This window comes from Choloepus didactylus, chromosome 2 (genome assembly GCF_015220235.1).
Source record: "Choloepus didactylus isolate mChoDid1 chromosome 2, mChoDid1.pri, whole genome shotgun sequence".
Taxonomy (NCBI): domain Eukaryota; kingdom Metazoa; phylum Chordata; class Mammalia; order Pilosa; family Megalonychidae; genus Choloepus; species Choloepus didactylus.
The window spans coordinates 6,475,726-6,493,268 of record NC_051308.1 but is presented as its reverse complement, the minus strand read 5'-3'; the positions used below and the strand labels follow the sequence as shown (position 1 = coordinate 6,493,268).

The 17,543-nt window shown below is 37.6% G+C and overlaps 2 protein-coding genes across 13 annotated transcripts in view; one reads left to right on the top strand and one right to left on the bottom strand.

Annotated features, from left to right (window-relative positions):
* The window catches only part of OPRM1 (opioid receptor mu 1), a 177,434-nt gene that overhangs the window by 24,129 nt on the left and 135,762 nt on the right, over nucleotides 1–17,543 (bottom strand). The window lies entirely within an intron of this gene.
* Nucleotides 1–17,543, top strand: part of IPCEF1 (interaction protein for cytohesin exchange factors 1) — a 162,706-nt gene that overhangs the window by 113,187 nt on the left and 31,976 nt on the right. For all 12 annotated transcript variants that reach the window (XM_037819981.1, XM_037819961.1, XM_037819970.1 and 9 more), the window contains 2 exons: nucleotides 4,441–4,499; nucleotides 6,226–6,314. In XM_037819981.1, the coding sequence (XP_037675909.1) occupies nucleotides 4,441–4,499; nucleotides 6,226–6,314 (148 nt within the window). The remainder of the gene's footprint in view (nucleotides 1–4,440; nucleotides 4,500–6,225; nucleotides 6,315–17,543) is intronic.

Below are 17,543 nucleotides of genomic sequence, written 5' to 3'. Positions count from 1 at the left end.
GCTCAGTATTCCTGGGTGTCTTCTAATCTTCACGTAATCAATTAAAATATGCTTATTGAACATCTACTATGTACCCCAGCATTGCAGTAGATGCTAGGGCAATAGCAATGAAAAAAGTGCAGACATAATCCCTGCATTCATGGAGTTTACAGCTTTGTGTATTCCACTTATTTAGGCATAATGATTTCCTTACCTACATGCCCTATATAGTTTCTCCTTAGTCTTCCCCTTTGCTGCTTCTCACCAAACACACACACACACACACACACACACACACACACACACACACACATGCATACCTTCTTACAGGGTAGCCCCCAGCAGTCTGGGTAGCTAGAAGCAGTCCCATCCATTGCCTGCACTTACCTCCCTACCACAATCCTCAGAAGACAACAGAATGGCTTTCAACTCCGAGTGTTGGAAAATCCCGTGTTAGAGGCAGCAGGGCAAGGGATGGACAATTGAGCCTTACCAACAAGTCTCTGATTTACTTGGACCAAGACAGGCTGATCTCCCCTCTTTCTGATTTTAGTTGTTTTCTTCTCTCATTAGGAGCTGATCCACAAAAGGGAAAGGGTTTTAGAAACTTTCGAGTCACAGCTTGCTATTTCTCCTTTTATTTGCATTGGTAACTCTCATCCTATTGAGTAGCATTGATTAGTGACTTACACACTTTAACGGCGACCCAGTGCTGCCCAGCCCCCTTCCTAACAGCCTCCTGCTTGTCCACTCTGACAGTGTCTGATATCTCCTGCCTACTTCTGTCAGCATCCTCCCTCCGTGTCTGATGGCTGATTCTTTCCACGCAGTTCCATTGGGGTGAGCCTGAGTTTACCAGAGAAGACAGTGGCTTCTAAATTTTTTGTTACCTGGTGCATTTTTCCTCCTACACAGTAAAATGTTTTTTTTAAAACCACTAAAAATGCGAGGTCCTCACATGGTTACCTGAATCAATTTCAGGTAGATTTGCTCTCTAAATCTCACATCAGAGTCATCTAGCTCTCTGCTCCATCCCATCCCCAGTTTTTGTTCACAGTTCCAGACGGTTTATCTGCAGTTTTTATGTTTGCCCTTTGCAGATATCCACCTCATGGTGAACAGAATTGTATAATGAATAGTAGCTATAAATATATTGACCCTGCCTGGCTGGCTGCTAAATCAAAGCTTTCAAAGTTATCAAAACTAAGATCTTATCACCAATGTATGCCGCAAAGGTCTGTTAATTTTACCAGAAATTATATTAGTGTTTGTTTATACTTCCAGCGTATGGCAATATGTTGACTGAAATTTGAACTCAAGGTGTCTTGACCCATAGTTTTAAGTAACTCTCAGTGACCTTTAAACTTGAAAATGACCCTTCTAGTCACTCATAGCTAAATGGTCTGTTGTTGCCTGAATATATCATGTATTTCTCATATTTTGCAAATTAGGTTTTGATTTTATTTTCTCAAAGATGATTTTTCTAATAGCCGATAGTGCAGAATTTTTCTGGGCCCCTGTATCAACTTTTCCCTTCTCACGTAAGATAATGTGGATAGAATTTAGAGATTTCTTTTGCGATAACACCTGAAGAGCTTCCATTCCTACTGATGTGGTTGGTTTAAGTCGGTAAACAGTGCCTCTGGGTGCTGCTTAATGAGATGCAAAGGTTGGCAGAGGTGGCATTCTGGAGTGAGGACTCCACTTTTAGAAGTTCTCCCCCCCTGGGGAACTGCGTTTTTGGGTGGTGACATTTCTTTCAGGGACGATGAAGGGAAAGGTAATTAAGTTCAATGGAAACCCCTTGTGTTCTTCAGCGACCCTCAATTTAAAAGTACAGGATAAATAATTAAGGGTAATGAAAGAGTTGGTTTCTAACAAAGGCTTGTGGTAGGCGCCTTTCTCAGTGATTTTGGGAAGAACTCTCTTGTTTTATACCTTGGTTTCTGAACACTTGTGCTTCTCCAGCACACACGTCCACATCAAGTTAATGACGACAAACCCCCAGGAAACATCTGTCATCTTCTTTTACACAAGCATAGGCTCTTTTGTGCATCCATCTATTTACCCCCTTCATAAAAAGTTTTCCTGCTGCCTTGATGTTTTTAAAAACATCTTTAGCAAAAGAGGTACTCTTGGCCAGTGGGTCCTAGAAACAAAGTAGTCAAACAAGATTCCAAACAATTAGCAAGTAACTAAAAGAGGCAATGAAAAGCACAGGCGTTTTGCTACAGGTGGAGAATATCCCTTCTTCACTGTTGATACTTTTCTGTTTTGCCATATTTCAATGTGCTGGAAATAAGCTTAGAGATGCTGTTTTTTTGTTACAGTCATTCTGAATTCAAAACTTTTTTTTTTCATTTCAGAATTTTGCCTATTTCACTTTTAGATTTTTTTTTTTGGATTATCTTATGTAATTATGATATCAGGTTTAAGCTAAAAATTATTCTGGTGTTTTAAAAGTGAACTATTAAATTCATTGTGCATTGCCTCATCAATTTTTTTAAAAATATACTTTTAAGAATATCTTTGCTTAAACAGGTAATACATAAAACGTATTTTAAAAAAAATATCAAATAATACTGAAGTACATAGAATAAAAAGAGAGGGACTTCTCATACCCCAACCTCACCTTCCAATTCAACTTTTCTCCCTAGGTTTAAACACTTTTAACACTGTGTCATGTATCCTTCCTGATACTTTCCTTTGCTTAACAGTTCATGCCCATATGCAAAATGTAGTTTTCAAAGTACGTTGGATCAGGCTCAACATATTATTTTATGCTTGCTTTTTTTTCACTTCACAGCATGTTAGAATTTTTCCATGTCATTACAAGGCTCTTGGTTCATTGTAATATGAGACTGATGGAATTGGTGTCGTAATTTATTTCTACATTGTCCTTTAAGTGGACAATTATATAGTTTCAATGTATTTTTCTTTTTGCCGTTTCAAGCCTCAGTGCAATTAATATCCCCCCATGTTTATGTATGTACATTGTGGTGTGTTTTCTTAGGGTAGATATTTATAATTGGAATTGGTGGGGGAAGGACACATCTATCTAAATTTTTAAATGATGCCATCAAATTGCCTGCGTGAAATTGTCTGCATCAATTTTCATGTTCAACTCAACAAGCTATGAGAATGCTCTTTTTTCCCATTTCCTCCTAAGTTCTAAAAATCAACAATAATTTTAATTTTTGCCAATCCTGTGGGTGAAAAATATTTTCTTGTGTTTGAATATGCATTTCACCCAAAACTGTTCAGGTTGAGAAACTTTTTCCATGTTTATTAGCCTTTTGTATTTCCTCTGTGATTTCCTGTTCTGTGTTTTGCTTATTATTTTATTGGGTCTTGATCAACATTTTCGGTTCCTATGAAATGGTCTGTTTTATGTGGCCTGTTTTACTTGGTCTTTAGAGCAGTCATGTTTACCGAGATGCTGGATGAGACTTTGTATACGAGACTGGAACTCATCTTCCTTGTCATAAAAATTCCTTTTTTTTTATTTTAAAAAACCAAATCCTTTATGTATTTCCTCCTCGAAGATAATGAATAACCATTATGGAGTATTTTTAAAATATAGAAAAGCGGAAAGAAGTGGGAAATAATCACTTACATTATCACCCCACCCCCACCCCCCATAATGTTTTCCCTTTAACTATAAGATTACATAGCTAGGAAAATATGAAACAGACAAATTTCATATCTTGCCTTTTAAAAATTTGCGTTTCAAAATATATTCCTAAGTAAATCCCTGAGAAGCAACTACAATAACCCAAAATCATAAGTTAGAGTTCCTTAAGGTTTCTCTAGTTCTGTTTTTGCTATTAATGCTTAATTATATTTGCTGCCAATAAAATAGTAATCAATAGTAGATAGGGCATTGCCAATTTTTCCCTTACTCAAAATTCTGCAGGGAATTAAAATTTTCCCCAGCTTAAGAATACCTGACAAGCAGTAGCCAGATCTTTAATCAATGGACATAAAAATGTTCCTCATTAAAAAATTTTTTTTCTTTATTGTTTTAATAATTTATTATTAGGAATTATGGAGTTACCACTTCATGTTGTATCAAGTTACTAAATTAAAAGAAAAAGGTTTTAATAGCTGCTAAAAATTTCAAATGCACAGTTACAAAAGAAGCTATATTTGATCATACATATTTATAATATCTAATTTAGTTGCCCATATTAATCAACTGATTAGTGGGTCACCTCATCTCATATCTTATGAATGATGCCCTGAGTAAGGAAAGTATTGTCAAACCAGGCAACTTGGATTTCGATGCCACAAATCTATGCTATTTCTGGAAATGTTCAGAGTGACAGTAGAATTATGACTTCATTTCACTACAAAATCTGGCATAAGACCTTTTTCCAGTGTGTAGGGGTAAGGTGAAGGGACAGGGAGCCAATCTTTTTGGCCAAACATTTACTTATTTATTTTCTATTTGAATTTTAGGTGGTTAAATAAACTTGGATTAGCTGTAATCCATCATGTTTCCACAGCAAAGGATGAAGGTATGTCCTATTTTAAATTTTTGAAAATTTTGCAAGACTATTGGAATGTCTGAATCGGGATGAAAAACCAGTGTCAAGTTCTATGTATAGGCTGATCCTCACAAAACACACTTTGGCATTTAAAATTATCTGAAAATACGTAGAGACAGACATATTCACAAAGACTTACCACCGTGGAATACAGCTTCCCCTGCTGGCTATGACTGCTTTTCACACTTCACCCACACTTTAGTGGCTCTAGGTTTCACCCACATCTCAAATAATTGCCAACGCAAATGTTTCATTGCCCCACATAACTGAGTTCTTACTCATAGACACACATTTCACTGAGCTAGTCACGATCTAGTCAGACAACTTCTATCCCACTCTTTCCTCTCTGATATTTTAATAGTTCCACCAGGTGTATGATGACACTAAGTGCCCTAAGATTGTGCCGGAAATTGAAAGACTGCGGCACAGGCCGTATTTTATAGCCCAGTCTCTAGCTATCAGGGTTCAAAAACTGCAGGAGTTTAATTCTTCTTAATGATGCAATTACTCTTTAGCACTGAGAAAGGGGAGGCATTTGGTGCCTGGGCCACAGAGCTGGTGCTGTTTCTAAAATGCCCAGACCACATAAGAATCGAGAAACAAAAGTAGAGAGCTATATCTTTTTTTTTTTGGCAGATTTTATTGAGACATATTCACTTATCATATATTCCATCCAAAGTACACAATCAGTATCTCACAGTATCATCACTTAGTCGTGCAATCATCACACTCAATTTTAGACCCTTTTCATTGCTCCAAAAAGAAAATTGTCAGATAGACACCAGAAAAAAGAAAAACCCAAAATACTCCATATTCCTTATACCTCTATTATTGACCCCTAGTATTGGTGTGGTACAACAGTTACTGTTGATGAAAGAATTTTAAAATATTACTGTTAACCATAGTCCGTAGCTTGCAATAGACATTCTCCCTCATATTGCTCTACTATTAATTCTTTGCACCAGTGTTATATGTTTGTAGTTCATGCAAGATCTTATTTAAATTTGTAGTATTAATCGGTGACATATGTGAGAGTTATATCTTTTGGTAACAAAAATCATAATCTCTTACATTCAGAAATGGAAAAGTGGCAACTTGATTTAAAACGGTAAAGAAGCAGACTATAACATGGTGTAATCCGTGTCCTAATGATCTTATGGTCCTCTTTTCCCACTGTATTTTAAACACCCATTGTATTTTTGAAATACATTTATAAGTTGTGAGAAAAAAAATTGCATGAAAAACTCCTCCTTCCATGATGTGTGCCCGAGTGACCTTCCAGCTTTCTTTTCTAGGGGTCTCTATACCTTTGGCTCAGTCTGCTCCCCCAGCTGCTAGTACTCCCTCCCCTGTTTGCACCATTGACAGCTTACTTATCTTGCTAGTCGCCGCTCATTATGATTCCTGTGATTAGAATTAATCATTATTGAGTCTATCCTCTCTTAGTACATGGCCCACACCTCTTCTGGGGAATTATTTTATTTAACCTGAGCTACACTTGGTCCACTTCCAGAGTACTTGTCTTGGCCATTCATTTTTACCCTTACATGATTTCCTTGCACCTGGTAGCTCACTGGATAAGTACTTTCTGAATTGGATTGAAATTGCAGTATCAGATGGAGAAAGACCTCTGCTCATGCTTTAGGGGTAAGTGATGGCAGGTTTAAAACATTAAGCATTTTCATTTTTCTTGTAGAATGCTACAGTGAAAGTGAGCAGGAAGATCCTGAAATAGCGGTGGAGTCACCACCCCTTCCTTACTCATTGGAGACTCCAGCTCCTTTGGTATGTGCAGTTGTAACAAGTCTGTGGGCCATCCATCAAATGCATGGACACCATTCCTTCCAAACTCATAGACGCTACCTTGGCCAATAAATTTTTAGAAGAGTCTAAATGAAGGTAGCTGCCAAAGAGCAAGTGCAGTTCTCAGGATGCTGATTTTGAGCTTTCTCTGTTCCAACCCACCAGTATATTGGTGCCCAAATCGCAGACGTATCATGTTTTGTGAGCACACGGTCCTTCAAAGGGCTTCTAGGTAGCAGGTTACTGCTTGCAAAGACTTGTTTTTAAATTTGTATTTATACCGCACCTGCACTCAGAAAGAATTTTAAGTGCTGTGCCTGGAGGTACATGCATGGTAAAAATGTAAAATGAACTTAAAGGTGATGAAGAATACAGTGTAAGGAGAAAATGAGAATCAGAAAGATCGCAGGAAGCCAGGAGTGAAATTAGTGCTTTAAATTCCCATGAGGGATGAATCTGTATATTCAGTATAGGGGAGTCCCAACTTGACTCTAAGCTTAGTATGCTCAGACCACGTAAGAATCGAGAAACCAAAGTAGAGAGCTATATATATATGCAGTGGAGCAGGGGTTATCATTAGACCCCGAGACTATGGAGAATTGCTTCATATTGGGATGCTCATTAACACAATAGTACAGACCACTAGAAAGGGTCAGAAAAGAATTATTGGGCAAGCTGATTAATGGTTTTTAGCACTTACCATGTGCCAGGTCTTATGCCAGCTGCTTTAAATATATGATCATTTAATCCCCCAAACAACCCTGAGAAGTAAAATTCTTTAATTTGCATTTCTCTGATTACTAATATAGCCAAGCATCTTTTCATGTGTATCAGTCATTTGGATTTTCTTTTTTGTGAAGGGTCTGCTTAAGTCTTTTGCCCATTTCTTACATCTTTACTGTTATTATTATTAATTTTTGATTTAGAAGATTACTTTGTTTATTATTTCCTGTATTAGTATTTTGTCAGTCATAAGTGAGGCTAACCTCTCTTACACCATGGCTTTTTTTAAATTTTTAAACTCTGTGTTTTTTTGGTTTCTTTTTGTAAACAGATGTTCTAGGTTTTAATGTATCAGATTTATCTGTCTCTTCCATTGTGGTGAGTGCCTTTGTTTCTGGTTTAAAAAATTATCTCCCAACCCCACTTTATGAGGTGGTAGATATTATCATGCCTATCTCATGGATAAAGAAACTGTGGTTCAGAGAGGTTGAATGGCCTGAACAGACACCCAGTGACTGGAGCACACAATGTGTGGGCCCCAGGCTGTCTGTCTGTACAGTACATGTCCTTTCCACTATCCCCCAGTGCTTGTCCCTCCTTACACCCAAATGGCCATGCATTCCAACATGTTACAGTAGATCTTCTACTTAACCAAAATGTTTTTGTCAGAATTTTCTATTTTTTTTCTGGTAACGTTTGCACTTTTTTGTGTTTTGTCAGTTCTTGGGTTTAAGACATTAAATTGATCATTTAAACAATGACTTGTTACTGTTTTTACACACTGACTCTTGAGAATTGTGAACACTTTTGTCATTTACTTGACTAATGGCCAAGATCAGAAATAACTATTTGTAGAACAAATATGCTTATTAAAATCTCTATTGAATCAAATAAGCCAAAATTAAGCAAGATATAAATAAAATTCAACTTTGGACATGGTAAAAGTTAGACTGATTTTTGAACTAGGCTTACAATATATTTATAGCTTTCCCTTAATGTAATATTTCTCCTCTTTTAAAATCAGTTTCTGAATTTAGAAAAGGCTTTTATATTCTTTGTATTATCAAACTTAATGATCTCGTCAGACCCTGAGGTGTATTATGAGCCTTTAGCAACTTTTTTTGATGGAGAATCACCCTTTTACTCCTAAAGAAGTCATCAACCTTGCACAGAACAGGTCTTCAAAATATGTTTCTTTTTGGTGATTTATTAGAGAAGGAATATTTTTGTTTAGTTTCTTTCTCTTCCTCCCTCCTTACTCCTTCTTTACCCCCACCCCTCTTATTTTAACCTGAAACAGAAGAATTTGGTTGCTTCTCCTTCCATCTCTTCCTGAAATTCTCTCTCCCTCCCATCCTGCCCCCCCCATATGACTCTTCTGTGATTTATTTTACCCCTAAAATACTGTGATTTTCAGTTTTCTAGTGGCAAACTAGGGTCTTAAGCTACCAAGAGTATCGTCAGGCACCTACAACTTTACTTGATGATAATAAAGGCAACCAAATTGTCTTTTTGGGTGAAAGGTCATGTCTCAATTGCTTTCCACAATACCAGTCTAACTTGAGGTTGCGATGGAATCTCCCTGAATGCTTATTTCACAACAGAAATTGAAAGGAGGCTTCTGAGACCATTAAGTTAGGTCACTGAAGTCACAGGATTCTTTAGAATTGTCTGGCTCATCAATCAAACAATTTCTTCAAGTTCTAAATTGAGCATTATTTGGCAGACCACTAGGGACTAAAATATTTCTAAAGAAATATATTGGAATTAGTCAGATAAATGTTGAACAGTTAGATTTTTTTTTCCCCATAGAAACAATATGTTTCTCCAGCTCACATATTTCCCAAACAGATTTTGTTTCTGTTTTCTCTTGTTTCTGAAAGACAGACACGCAAGGCACTTGGTTAAAATAACATTTCAGCTTTTTATTTAAATAGATGAAATTAGAAAAGTCATGGTAACTTTCATCCAGAGTGTGAATCAAGCCTGAAAAAAAATTTTTTTTTTCCATGTACTTGCTTGCTTTCTAAAGTTATTTTGGGTAATGAACTTTCATTTTGGAGTGATGAGCTTGAAAGTATAAAACAATTGTCTTCTGGAAAATTAATTTGGAAAGAAATTTTAAAATTTTAAATTAAACATTTAGTGTAGTGTTCAATCATTCTAACTGCTGCAGAGGAAGATTAAACAGTTTAGTGTAACTTCAGCGTCAGACTCATTTGACTTCTCCTTCAAAGAGGCTCAACCACGTTCCCCAAGAGAATAAAGAAACTTTTAGGGTTATCCTTGAGTGGGTAAGAGAATTTTGTTTATGTCCCTTTTTTTTGAGAAGATTGATATTGGAAAGGTCATTCATTTATTTGTAGAAGAATTAGAAATAGAAATGGGGAGCATTTTAACAGGCTTATTAGCAAGGAGGCCTGGAATAGAAAGGAGTCTGTGGGTTTCCCTCTGAAAGATAATTGGTAGAAATCATTATGCCTGATACTCAAACTCACAAAAGAGCAAAAAAGGAACCAACTTCATTCATGTTTCAAATCTGATGATGCTGTACTGTACAAAGTAATTTAAGAGCTCACTGAAACTGTTTCACTTATTTTTCTTCTAAGTTTAATTTCAAAAAGCATCGCTTGATGACCTGATCTGTTTACTCATTCATTTAATAATTCACTTAGCCCCTGTTCTAAATATTTGTCTCCATTCAATGAATAAAACAAACGATGATTCATGCCCTTCACGGAACTTAACTTCTGGTCGCAGGAGACTGATATTAGCAATCAATGTACTAAGTAAGTGAAATAGCTGCTGTGTCAGCATAAGGCGACAGGGCAAGAGAGTGGAAATGCTGGGTGTGGACGTCACATTGCCCCCAGCGAATAGGGGAGTCAGGACAGGGTCTTTAAGAGCTAAGATCTGAGCAAAGAACTTGGAAGAAGGAGTGAGGGTCAGCTAGGTGGACGCCTCGGGTGGGAGGTTTCCAAGCAAGGAACTGTCAGTCCAGGTGCCCTTGGGTGTACAAGGTGAAGCAAGGGGTCCAGTGTGCTGGAGCAGTGAGAGGCAAGACGAGCGGGTGGGAAATGAAGTCAGAGGGTAGTGGAGCCGATTAAGGATCTGTGTTTACCGACCTTGACATTCTGAGTGGCGAGGGGAGCCTTAGGCAGGTATTGAGCAGAGGAGGGATGTAACTGAATTTCTTTTTAAAAGGATCACACAGGCTGCAGTGCTGAAGACACCCTGGGGGCTGGGGTTGGGGGTTCCTGCAGAAGCAGGGAAACCTGAAGGGAGTGTGGGGATTGCCACCAGTGTAGTGATTTGAATCAGGGGATAGCAGGTGGGTATTTGAGAAATGGAATGGTCAGACTTGGAATATGTTTAGTAGCTAGACCACCCAATAGGTGGATCAGCTATGAGAGAAAAGGGAAGATAAATATTTATAATCCCAGCTTCAAGCAGCTGTGGAGATATTTTAACATAATAGTCCTCTCAGAAGTATGATTCCTTTCTGTTCGAAATAATTGACTAAGGCAGACCAAAGAAGCAATAAGTAAAAATAAACCTTGCAAATGGTGGCCCATTGACCAGTGGTGGGTAGGTAGGTGGAGATAATCAAAGATTAGACACAGAAAGAGGTAAAACCAGTTTTAGAAATTCAGATTTAATCTTAACAGGACAACGCTTGTGCAGCTGTTTACTAAAGGCTGCTTGATATTTCTGACATCAATAAAAATAATAGAAATGATTGCATATGGGAGTGTTGCATGAAAAAAATGCCAGGGACTACATGTACAGAGAAAAGATAGAAAAATTCATCCTTCCTCCTCAGGAGTTATGGCTGAACATTGAATGATTCTAAGTCTTTTCTAAAGTTAGTTTTATATTTTTGCATCTAACTTTGGCAGTTCGTGTCTTCTCACTGCTGTCTTCTGGTGATTCTGTCCCACAGCCCCTCCCAGCCTGTCCCCTCCTGCCTGTCCCACCACCTCTGCCCTAGTCCTAGTTCCCATTAGCTACTGCCTGGGTGATCGAAATAGAAGGCCATTTTCTCCCCCTGTTTCTTGTCTCTCTCTCTTCTTAGAAACCACCTCCAAATTAGTCTTCCCAAAGCATACTTCTGACAGTATTTATTGATTTGCACAAAACCTTTCAATGACTCCTCATTGTTTATCAGATTAACTCAAGAACCCTTTGGCTTCATGGTTAAGGCCCTTGGGCTTTCTTCAGATTGCCATTGCAGTCTTGTTACTGATTCCTCCTTTGTCTCAGCCAAATAAACTGCCTGCCTCTCCCCAAATGTGTTCCATATTTTCCTGCTCTTGCATCGTTAATTATAAAGTTTCTCCACTTGCAGGAACCACCCACCCCTACCGCACTTCTGCCTTCTAAATATCTTTCAAGACCAGGTTCAAATGGTCTTGAAAGACATTTATCAAGCTTCATCAAAGCTTCTGTAGTCTTCTAAATCAGGATAATCTGCTCTCTCCTGAATTTTCTGTATTCCTATAGCCTGTTTTATTTTCTCCCCCAGCACCTTTTTCATGTCGTTATCACAATCTGCCCTGCATTATATATTTTGTGTATCTGGTTTATTTCTCTAATTATTAAATTCTTAAAGTCAGAGGCAGTTTCAATATTTTTCCTTTGCCCATAGCATTTATCACTAAGTCTGGCACATGTTTGAAACTAAAGAGATGCTTATTTAATAAACGGGAGATAGGGGAGTGGGTGGTTATCGTGACTTCATCCATACCCTCTGCAGATTGGTTGCTCTGCAAATATTCCCCCAAATGTTAGAAAGATACTGCTTTGCACTTGCCTTGTGCTTCCCTACAGATGTGAGAAGGATGATTTCATTTGACTCTCACCAAAATCCCATATTCATTTTATAAATGAGGAAGTTAAGTTCCAGAGAAGTAAACATGATCATAAACAATATTTGCAAACCGTTTAGGTTTTATCATAAATATTCTTTTATGTTGTATCACTTGCTCCTCTTCATAAATCTGAGTCAGTCAGGTGACTGCTAAATAATTTTGTGTATTGAGCAAGTACCAGGCCCTGTTGCAAACCTTGGTTACTGAACTGCACAAGTCAACCTTGAGCACCGTAAGTTCTAAGTTGAGGAAGAGGGACAGTGAATTTATAATTCAAACAAATAATCTCAGGTACTGATAAGTGCTATGAAGAAGATAAGATAGAGCAATGTGGTAGGGAGTGGCTGGGGTCACAGGTGAAGAATTTCCAGGACTGTCAGAGAAGACCCTGCTGAGGTTGTGATATTTGAGTTGAGAACAAGTGATGGGAAAGTGGCAGCCACCCAGTGCTCTAGAGGGAGAGCCTTCCAGGCACAAGGAACCAGAGATGTGCTGGTGGGCCAGTGTGGCTGGAAAAGGGTGGGTGGGTGGGGAGAAGGAAAGGAATGTAGATAGAGGGGTGGGTGGGAATTCATGTAAGCCTTCTCGGCTGTGATGAAGTCTATGGGTATTTTTCCACTTGAGATGGACAATCATTAGAGGATTTTCAACAGGGGACTCTTGTGATCTGTTTTGTGTTTGGAGGAGGGACTCTGGTGGAGAATGGCAGAGGAAGGAAGCCAGTAGAATAGGACTTGGAGGGAAGGTGACTTCTCCAAGGTCAGTTGGGTACCAAGAGTGGAGCAAGGAATGGGTCTCCTCTCAGCTCATTGTCCAAGGTTGAGCAGAAGGTTATGGGGATGAGTGGGTGGAAATAGGTCTTCTGTTTTCTTATGTTTCTACTGGCATATGGTAGAAGTAACAAACATAGTACATCCTAGGTCTCAATAGCAGTTGACTAGTTTGTTTTTATTAATATGGCCAATATAAGGAAAGAAAAGCCATGTGTTTTCCAGTCTTTTTCTTATTTGGTTATATTGTGTTTAGTCTTAAGAATTTTTTATGTTTTTTCTCTCTCTCTGTCTCTCTCTCTCTTTCCATTGCTCCCTCCCTCTTCTTTTCCTCTATTCTCTCTTTCTTCCTTTCTTCCTTTCTTCTTTTCTTCCTTTCTTTCATATACTTTGGCTAATGTTGTTTAAAATTTATATGCTGACTCACTTCCTAATTACAGGCTTTGGATATCTATTTTAAACTATTTTTTATCATACCAAACTTGTGTTTTTAAAACAATACAAAGAAATATATTTTAGAACTAACTAACATTTGCCAAGTAATTAAACTGAATTTCTTCAATAAATAACAAATGTCTTATACAGGAAATGGGAAAAGGAAATATTGATTATTTTATTTAATCATTATATATAGTCTGTTGTTTAAAACTAGGATCTTTGAAATGTGTTTAATTTTCTCATTAAAAACGAAATATTTAAAACCCAGATGTTTTGAAATGAATGAACCAACATACATTCATTCTGTCTTATTAAATAAAACAATGATTTATTTTTTTGAGATTACAAGAAAATGTTGTGGGACTGCTTTGCATTGTAGTTGGTACCAGTTTCTCCTATATCCTAGAATTAGGAAAAATCACCCATAGCAACTTTATGGAGAATTTCAGGAAGCTAGCTGATGAAAGGCTGAACTACTCTGGGTTGGTTTTCTGCAGATAGCTGGCTCTCTAAAACATGCTTTGTTGGCATTAATTTGTTACCGACTATGTCAGCATAGATGCAAGAAAAAGGAGATGCAAAAAGATTAACTATACCTCTGTTCACCTGTAACTCACCAAAAAAAAGTGAACAAGACAATCCAGCAATTACAATAGAGGTGAAAAATAAAATGATATTCCATCTTGTATGACAGAGGTAAGCACAAGGTGCTTGGGACCTACTGGGCAGAAGTACCTCCTTTGCTGTCAGGCTATCAGGGAAGGCTTCTTGGAGGAGCTGGCATTTGAACTGATAATTGAAGGATGGACTCAGGTTAGCCAAGCAAGGTTGCCAGTGGAGAGACTGCCACTCCTTTCTATGTTCATTTTACTTACATTGAGGGGGGTTTAAGAATATATCATAAGGATGGTTCATAGAAGGTTCTGAGCTAAGAGTTCTCTGACATACAGCCATTGGTAGCTGTGGGATGGTAGAAATAATGAACCATAATTTAACACTGCAGTATCTACAAAGCACTTTTACATACTAAATTCTCTACAATGGGTTGCCAGATTCAATCTCTCAATCATTATCTCCCCCCCTTCCTTTCTGTATTTTATTCTATTTAAAACTCCCTCTAATCCTGGTATGTTCTCTAATTAAGGACTTGTATGAAAGGCTCGATGAGGATTTTACTGTCTCCTACCTCCAGTCAGTCTTTTTCTCATTTCTTTTTCCCTTCTCTCCAGTTCTCCTCATTCCTTCTTTTTCTTTTTTTCTTTCACTATCCTTTTTTTCCATTTTAAAAACAAATTTATAAATGTTACACAATGCCTAGGAAAGATGGATTGAAAGGTTGGCCTGGTGCTTGAATCCTACCACAAATATATTCATGTGTCTTTCCTTTACCCTTTAAGCAGATTTTTTTTTAATGCAATTTTATTGAGATATATTCACACACCATAATCCATCCAAAGTATGTAATCAGTGGCTCACGGTGTCATCATATATTGTGTATTCATCACCACAATCAATTTTAGAACATTTTCATTACTCCCCTCAAAAAACAATGAAAATTTTTAAAAATATAAAAATAAAAAAGAACACCCAAAATATCCCATACCCCTTAACCCCCCCCCCCCTTATTTATATATATATATATTTTTTTTTGTCCTTTTTTTTATTACTCGTCTGTCCATACGCTGGATCCAGGGAGTGTCAATCACAAGGTTTGCACAATCACTCGGTCCTATGATAAAAGCTGTATAGTTATACAATCATCATTGAGAATCAAGGCTACTGTATTACTATTCAACAGCTTCCGGCATTTCCTTCTAGCTATTCTAATACGCTAGAAACTAAAAAGGAATATCTAGAAAATGCATGAGAATAACCTCTAGAATGACCTTTCAACTGTATATGAAATCTCTCAGCCACTGAAACTTTATATGTTACATTTCTCTTCCCCCTTTTGGTCAAGAAGGCTTTCTCAATCCCACAATGGCAGGGCCAGGCTCATCCCTAGGAGTTATGTCCCATGTTGCCAGGGAGATATATACCCCTGGGAGTCATTCCCCATGTAGTGGGGAGGGTAGTGAGTTTATTTGCAGAGTTGGCTTAGCAAGAGAGGCCACATCTGAGCAACGAAAGAGGTTCTTGGGGGTGACTCTTAGATATAATTATAAGTAGGCTTAGTCTCTCAAGCCCAGGATTGACTTATTAAATTGGGAGTCCCTAATGCTTTCAAGAGTATCAGGAATTCCCCAGATGGGGAAGTTTAATATTTCCACATTTTTCCCCAGTCCCTCAAGGGAACTTTGCAAATATGTTTTTAGTTTCTGCCCCCAATTTTCTGGGATGTATTGGGGTATTGGGGTATTACATTAGCCTGTGCAGAATAACAAGAATTCATTCCCTATTCTAGGTTCCATGTAATTGCATTATTTAAATAAACTGACCAGACAGGTTAAATTAGATAGTGTGCCACAGAAAATATAACTTTTATACCAAATAAACCTCTTACTTTGGTCTCACACAGATGTTGGAGTTTTAAAATACAGTCAATATCATCCTTTATCATGTTTTCTAATTTACCTTGGTCCTAACCAAGTCCATGTCATTCGTCTCCCTAACTGAAATTTGATCTCTTTTTCAGCTACTTTAACAGTTACAGTATGGAGTAATGCTAACTTACAGAGCTGCAGAGCCCTAACTCTGAGCCTTGGGTGTCACAGATATCCAAATAAGCAGAGTTTTAAGGTTCAAAAGGACTTACAGAAAGTGCTGCAACAACGACTTTGTGCTTGATCTTTTGTTCAAATAACCTATTTTGGTATAATCAAGTTAGACTAGTATCAGCAGGAACAACAGGAAAAGCTCGCGCTTGGTCTCTTTTCAGAATAGGGAACCAGTCACATGGAAGCTGAGTTTTACTAAAATAGTTCACAATGGGGAAACGGGTCAGGATTGAGTCAGAATGGGTACTTTTTAAAATATTTATTTTGTAGACCCTGCTAGTAAGTAAACTGTCTTGACATTTATTTGGACAGTTTGGCAGGCATGCATTACCTCCTTCAGATCACTAAGGTATTATTAGTGAATTACAGATCTTTGATCTCTTAGTTGTTAAGTGGTCTGAGAGATTTAAGGCAACCAGCTCCCAAGCCACTTGACACAATCCTGAATGGAAAGTTTTCCAATCTGTGCAAATATAGTATTATCGAGAAGATGTGTATGATGCATTAGACTTCACTAGATATGTTAATGAAATGCTTCTTAAAAATTAATTTATTCTTTGATAATCTATGTGTAATATGTAGTCAGTTGCATACATTAGATAAATACTGGCTTTTCCCATCAGAACGCTGAGCTTAGAACCTGCATAATTCTTGATCCCCTCTTGGTTTGGAATAAAGTCAACTATACTTAGTTGGTTGTACTGATTCTGAGGGTTTGACAGAGGATCCTGGTTGCCTCATGGGTTTCCTCCCTCTAACAATCTCTTTCCTGCTAGTTTCTTGGTAATTTTTGAATGCTTGGAATTGACAGGCGTATCCCATAGAATGATCCCATAGTTATAGAGCTGAGCCATAAAATGCCTTCTCTGTCTTATATAGATGTATAAGATGACCGATAGAGCAGTGGTGCCTAGATTTTGGGATTTTATTGGCCAATAGAATTAAAAATGGAGGAACAACATTAAGTGGAAAAATATTTGTTCTGCTGTATGGAACATTACAAAAAACTCCAAAAAAATAAAGAGTTTTATCTACTACTGTGTAATCATTTCCCACTGGAAGGTATATAGCTTAGCATCAAGATGCAACAGGGATAAAATGTCAGAATAAATGAAGTACTTCCCAAGAGAGAACAACTGGTGATCTTACATCAGTGTTTTCCCCATGGACAGGTAAAATGTCATTAAGGATCATCATTCACCCTTGGATTATAAGTTAGGAACTTCTGGTAGAAGATTCTTGCATCATCATCATCAACCCACTTTTCATAGTCTGTGGTGGTCCAGTTTGGGGTTTCTGTTTAATGAATTAGGAGCTTGCAAATGTTTTCTTGTCTTCTTTGGTGGAACTTTATTAAGGTTTTTTAAGTTACTAAAGAGAGAATGAGTTAGCATTATTTCACCTAACTGCAGGGTTATGAGCTAATATTAGTCATGAGCTAAGGAATAAGCAAAAAATACTCGGAAGTTTAAATATGTATGCCTTGCCCGCATCACTGATCTCTACCCAGTTAACAATATTTTACTTCCTGTCTGGCTCCAGCTTTTGCTTTCTTTCTCTTAATCACCTTTCTCAAGAGTTTTTGCTTGATCAGCGTGAATTCAATGATGGGTGGCAATTTGTTCTTTGCTCAAGGTGTCATTGAGTATTCTAAAGATTTCCTCAAAGGTGCTTTATTTTAAGGTTTCAGGA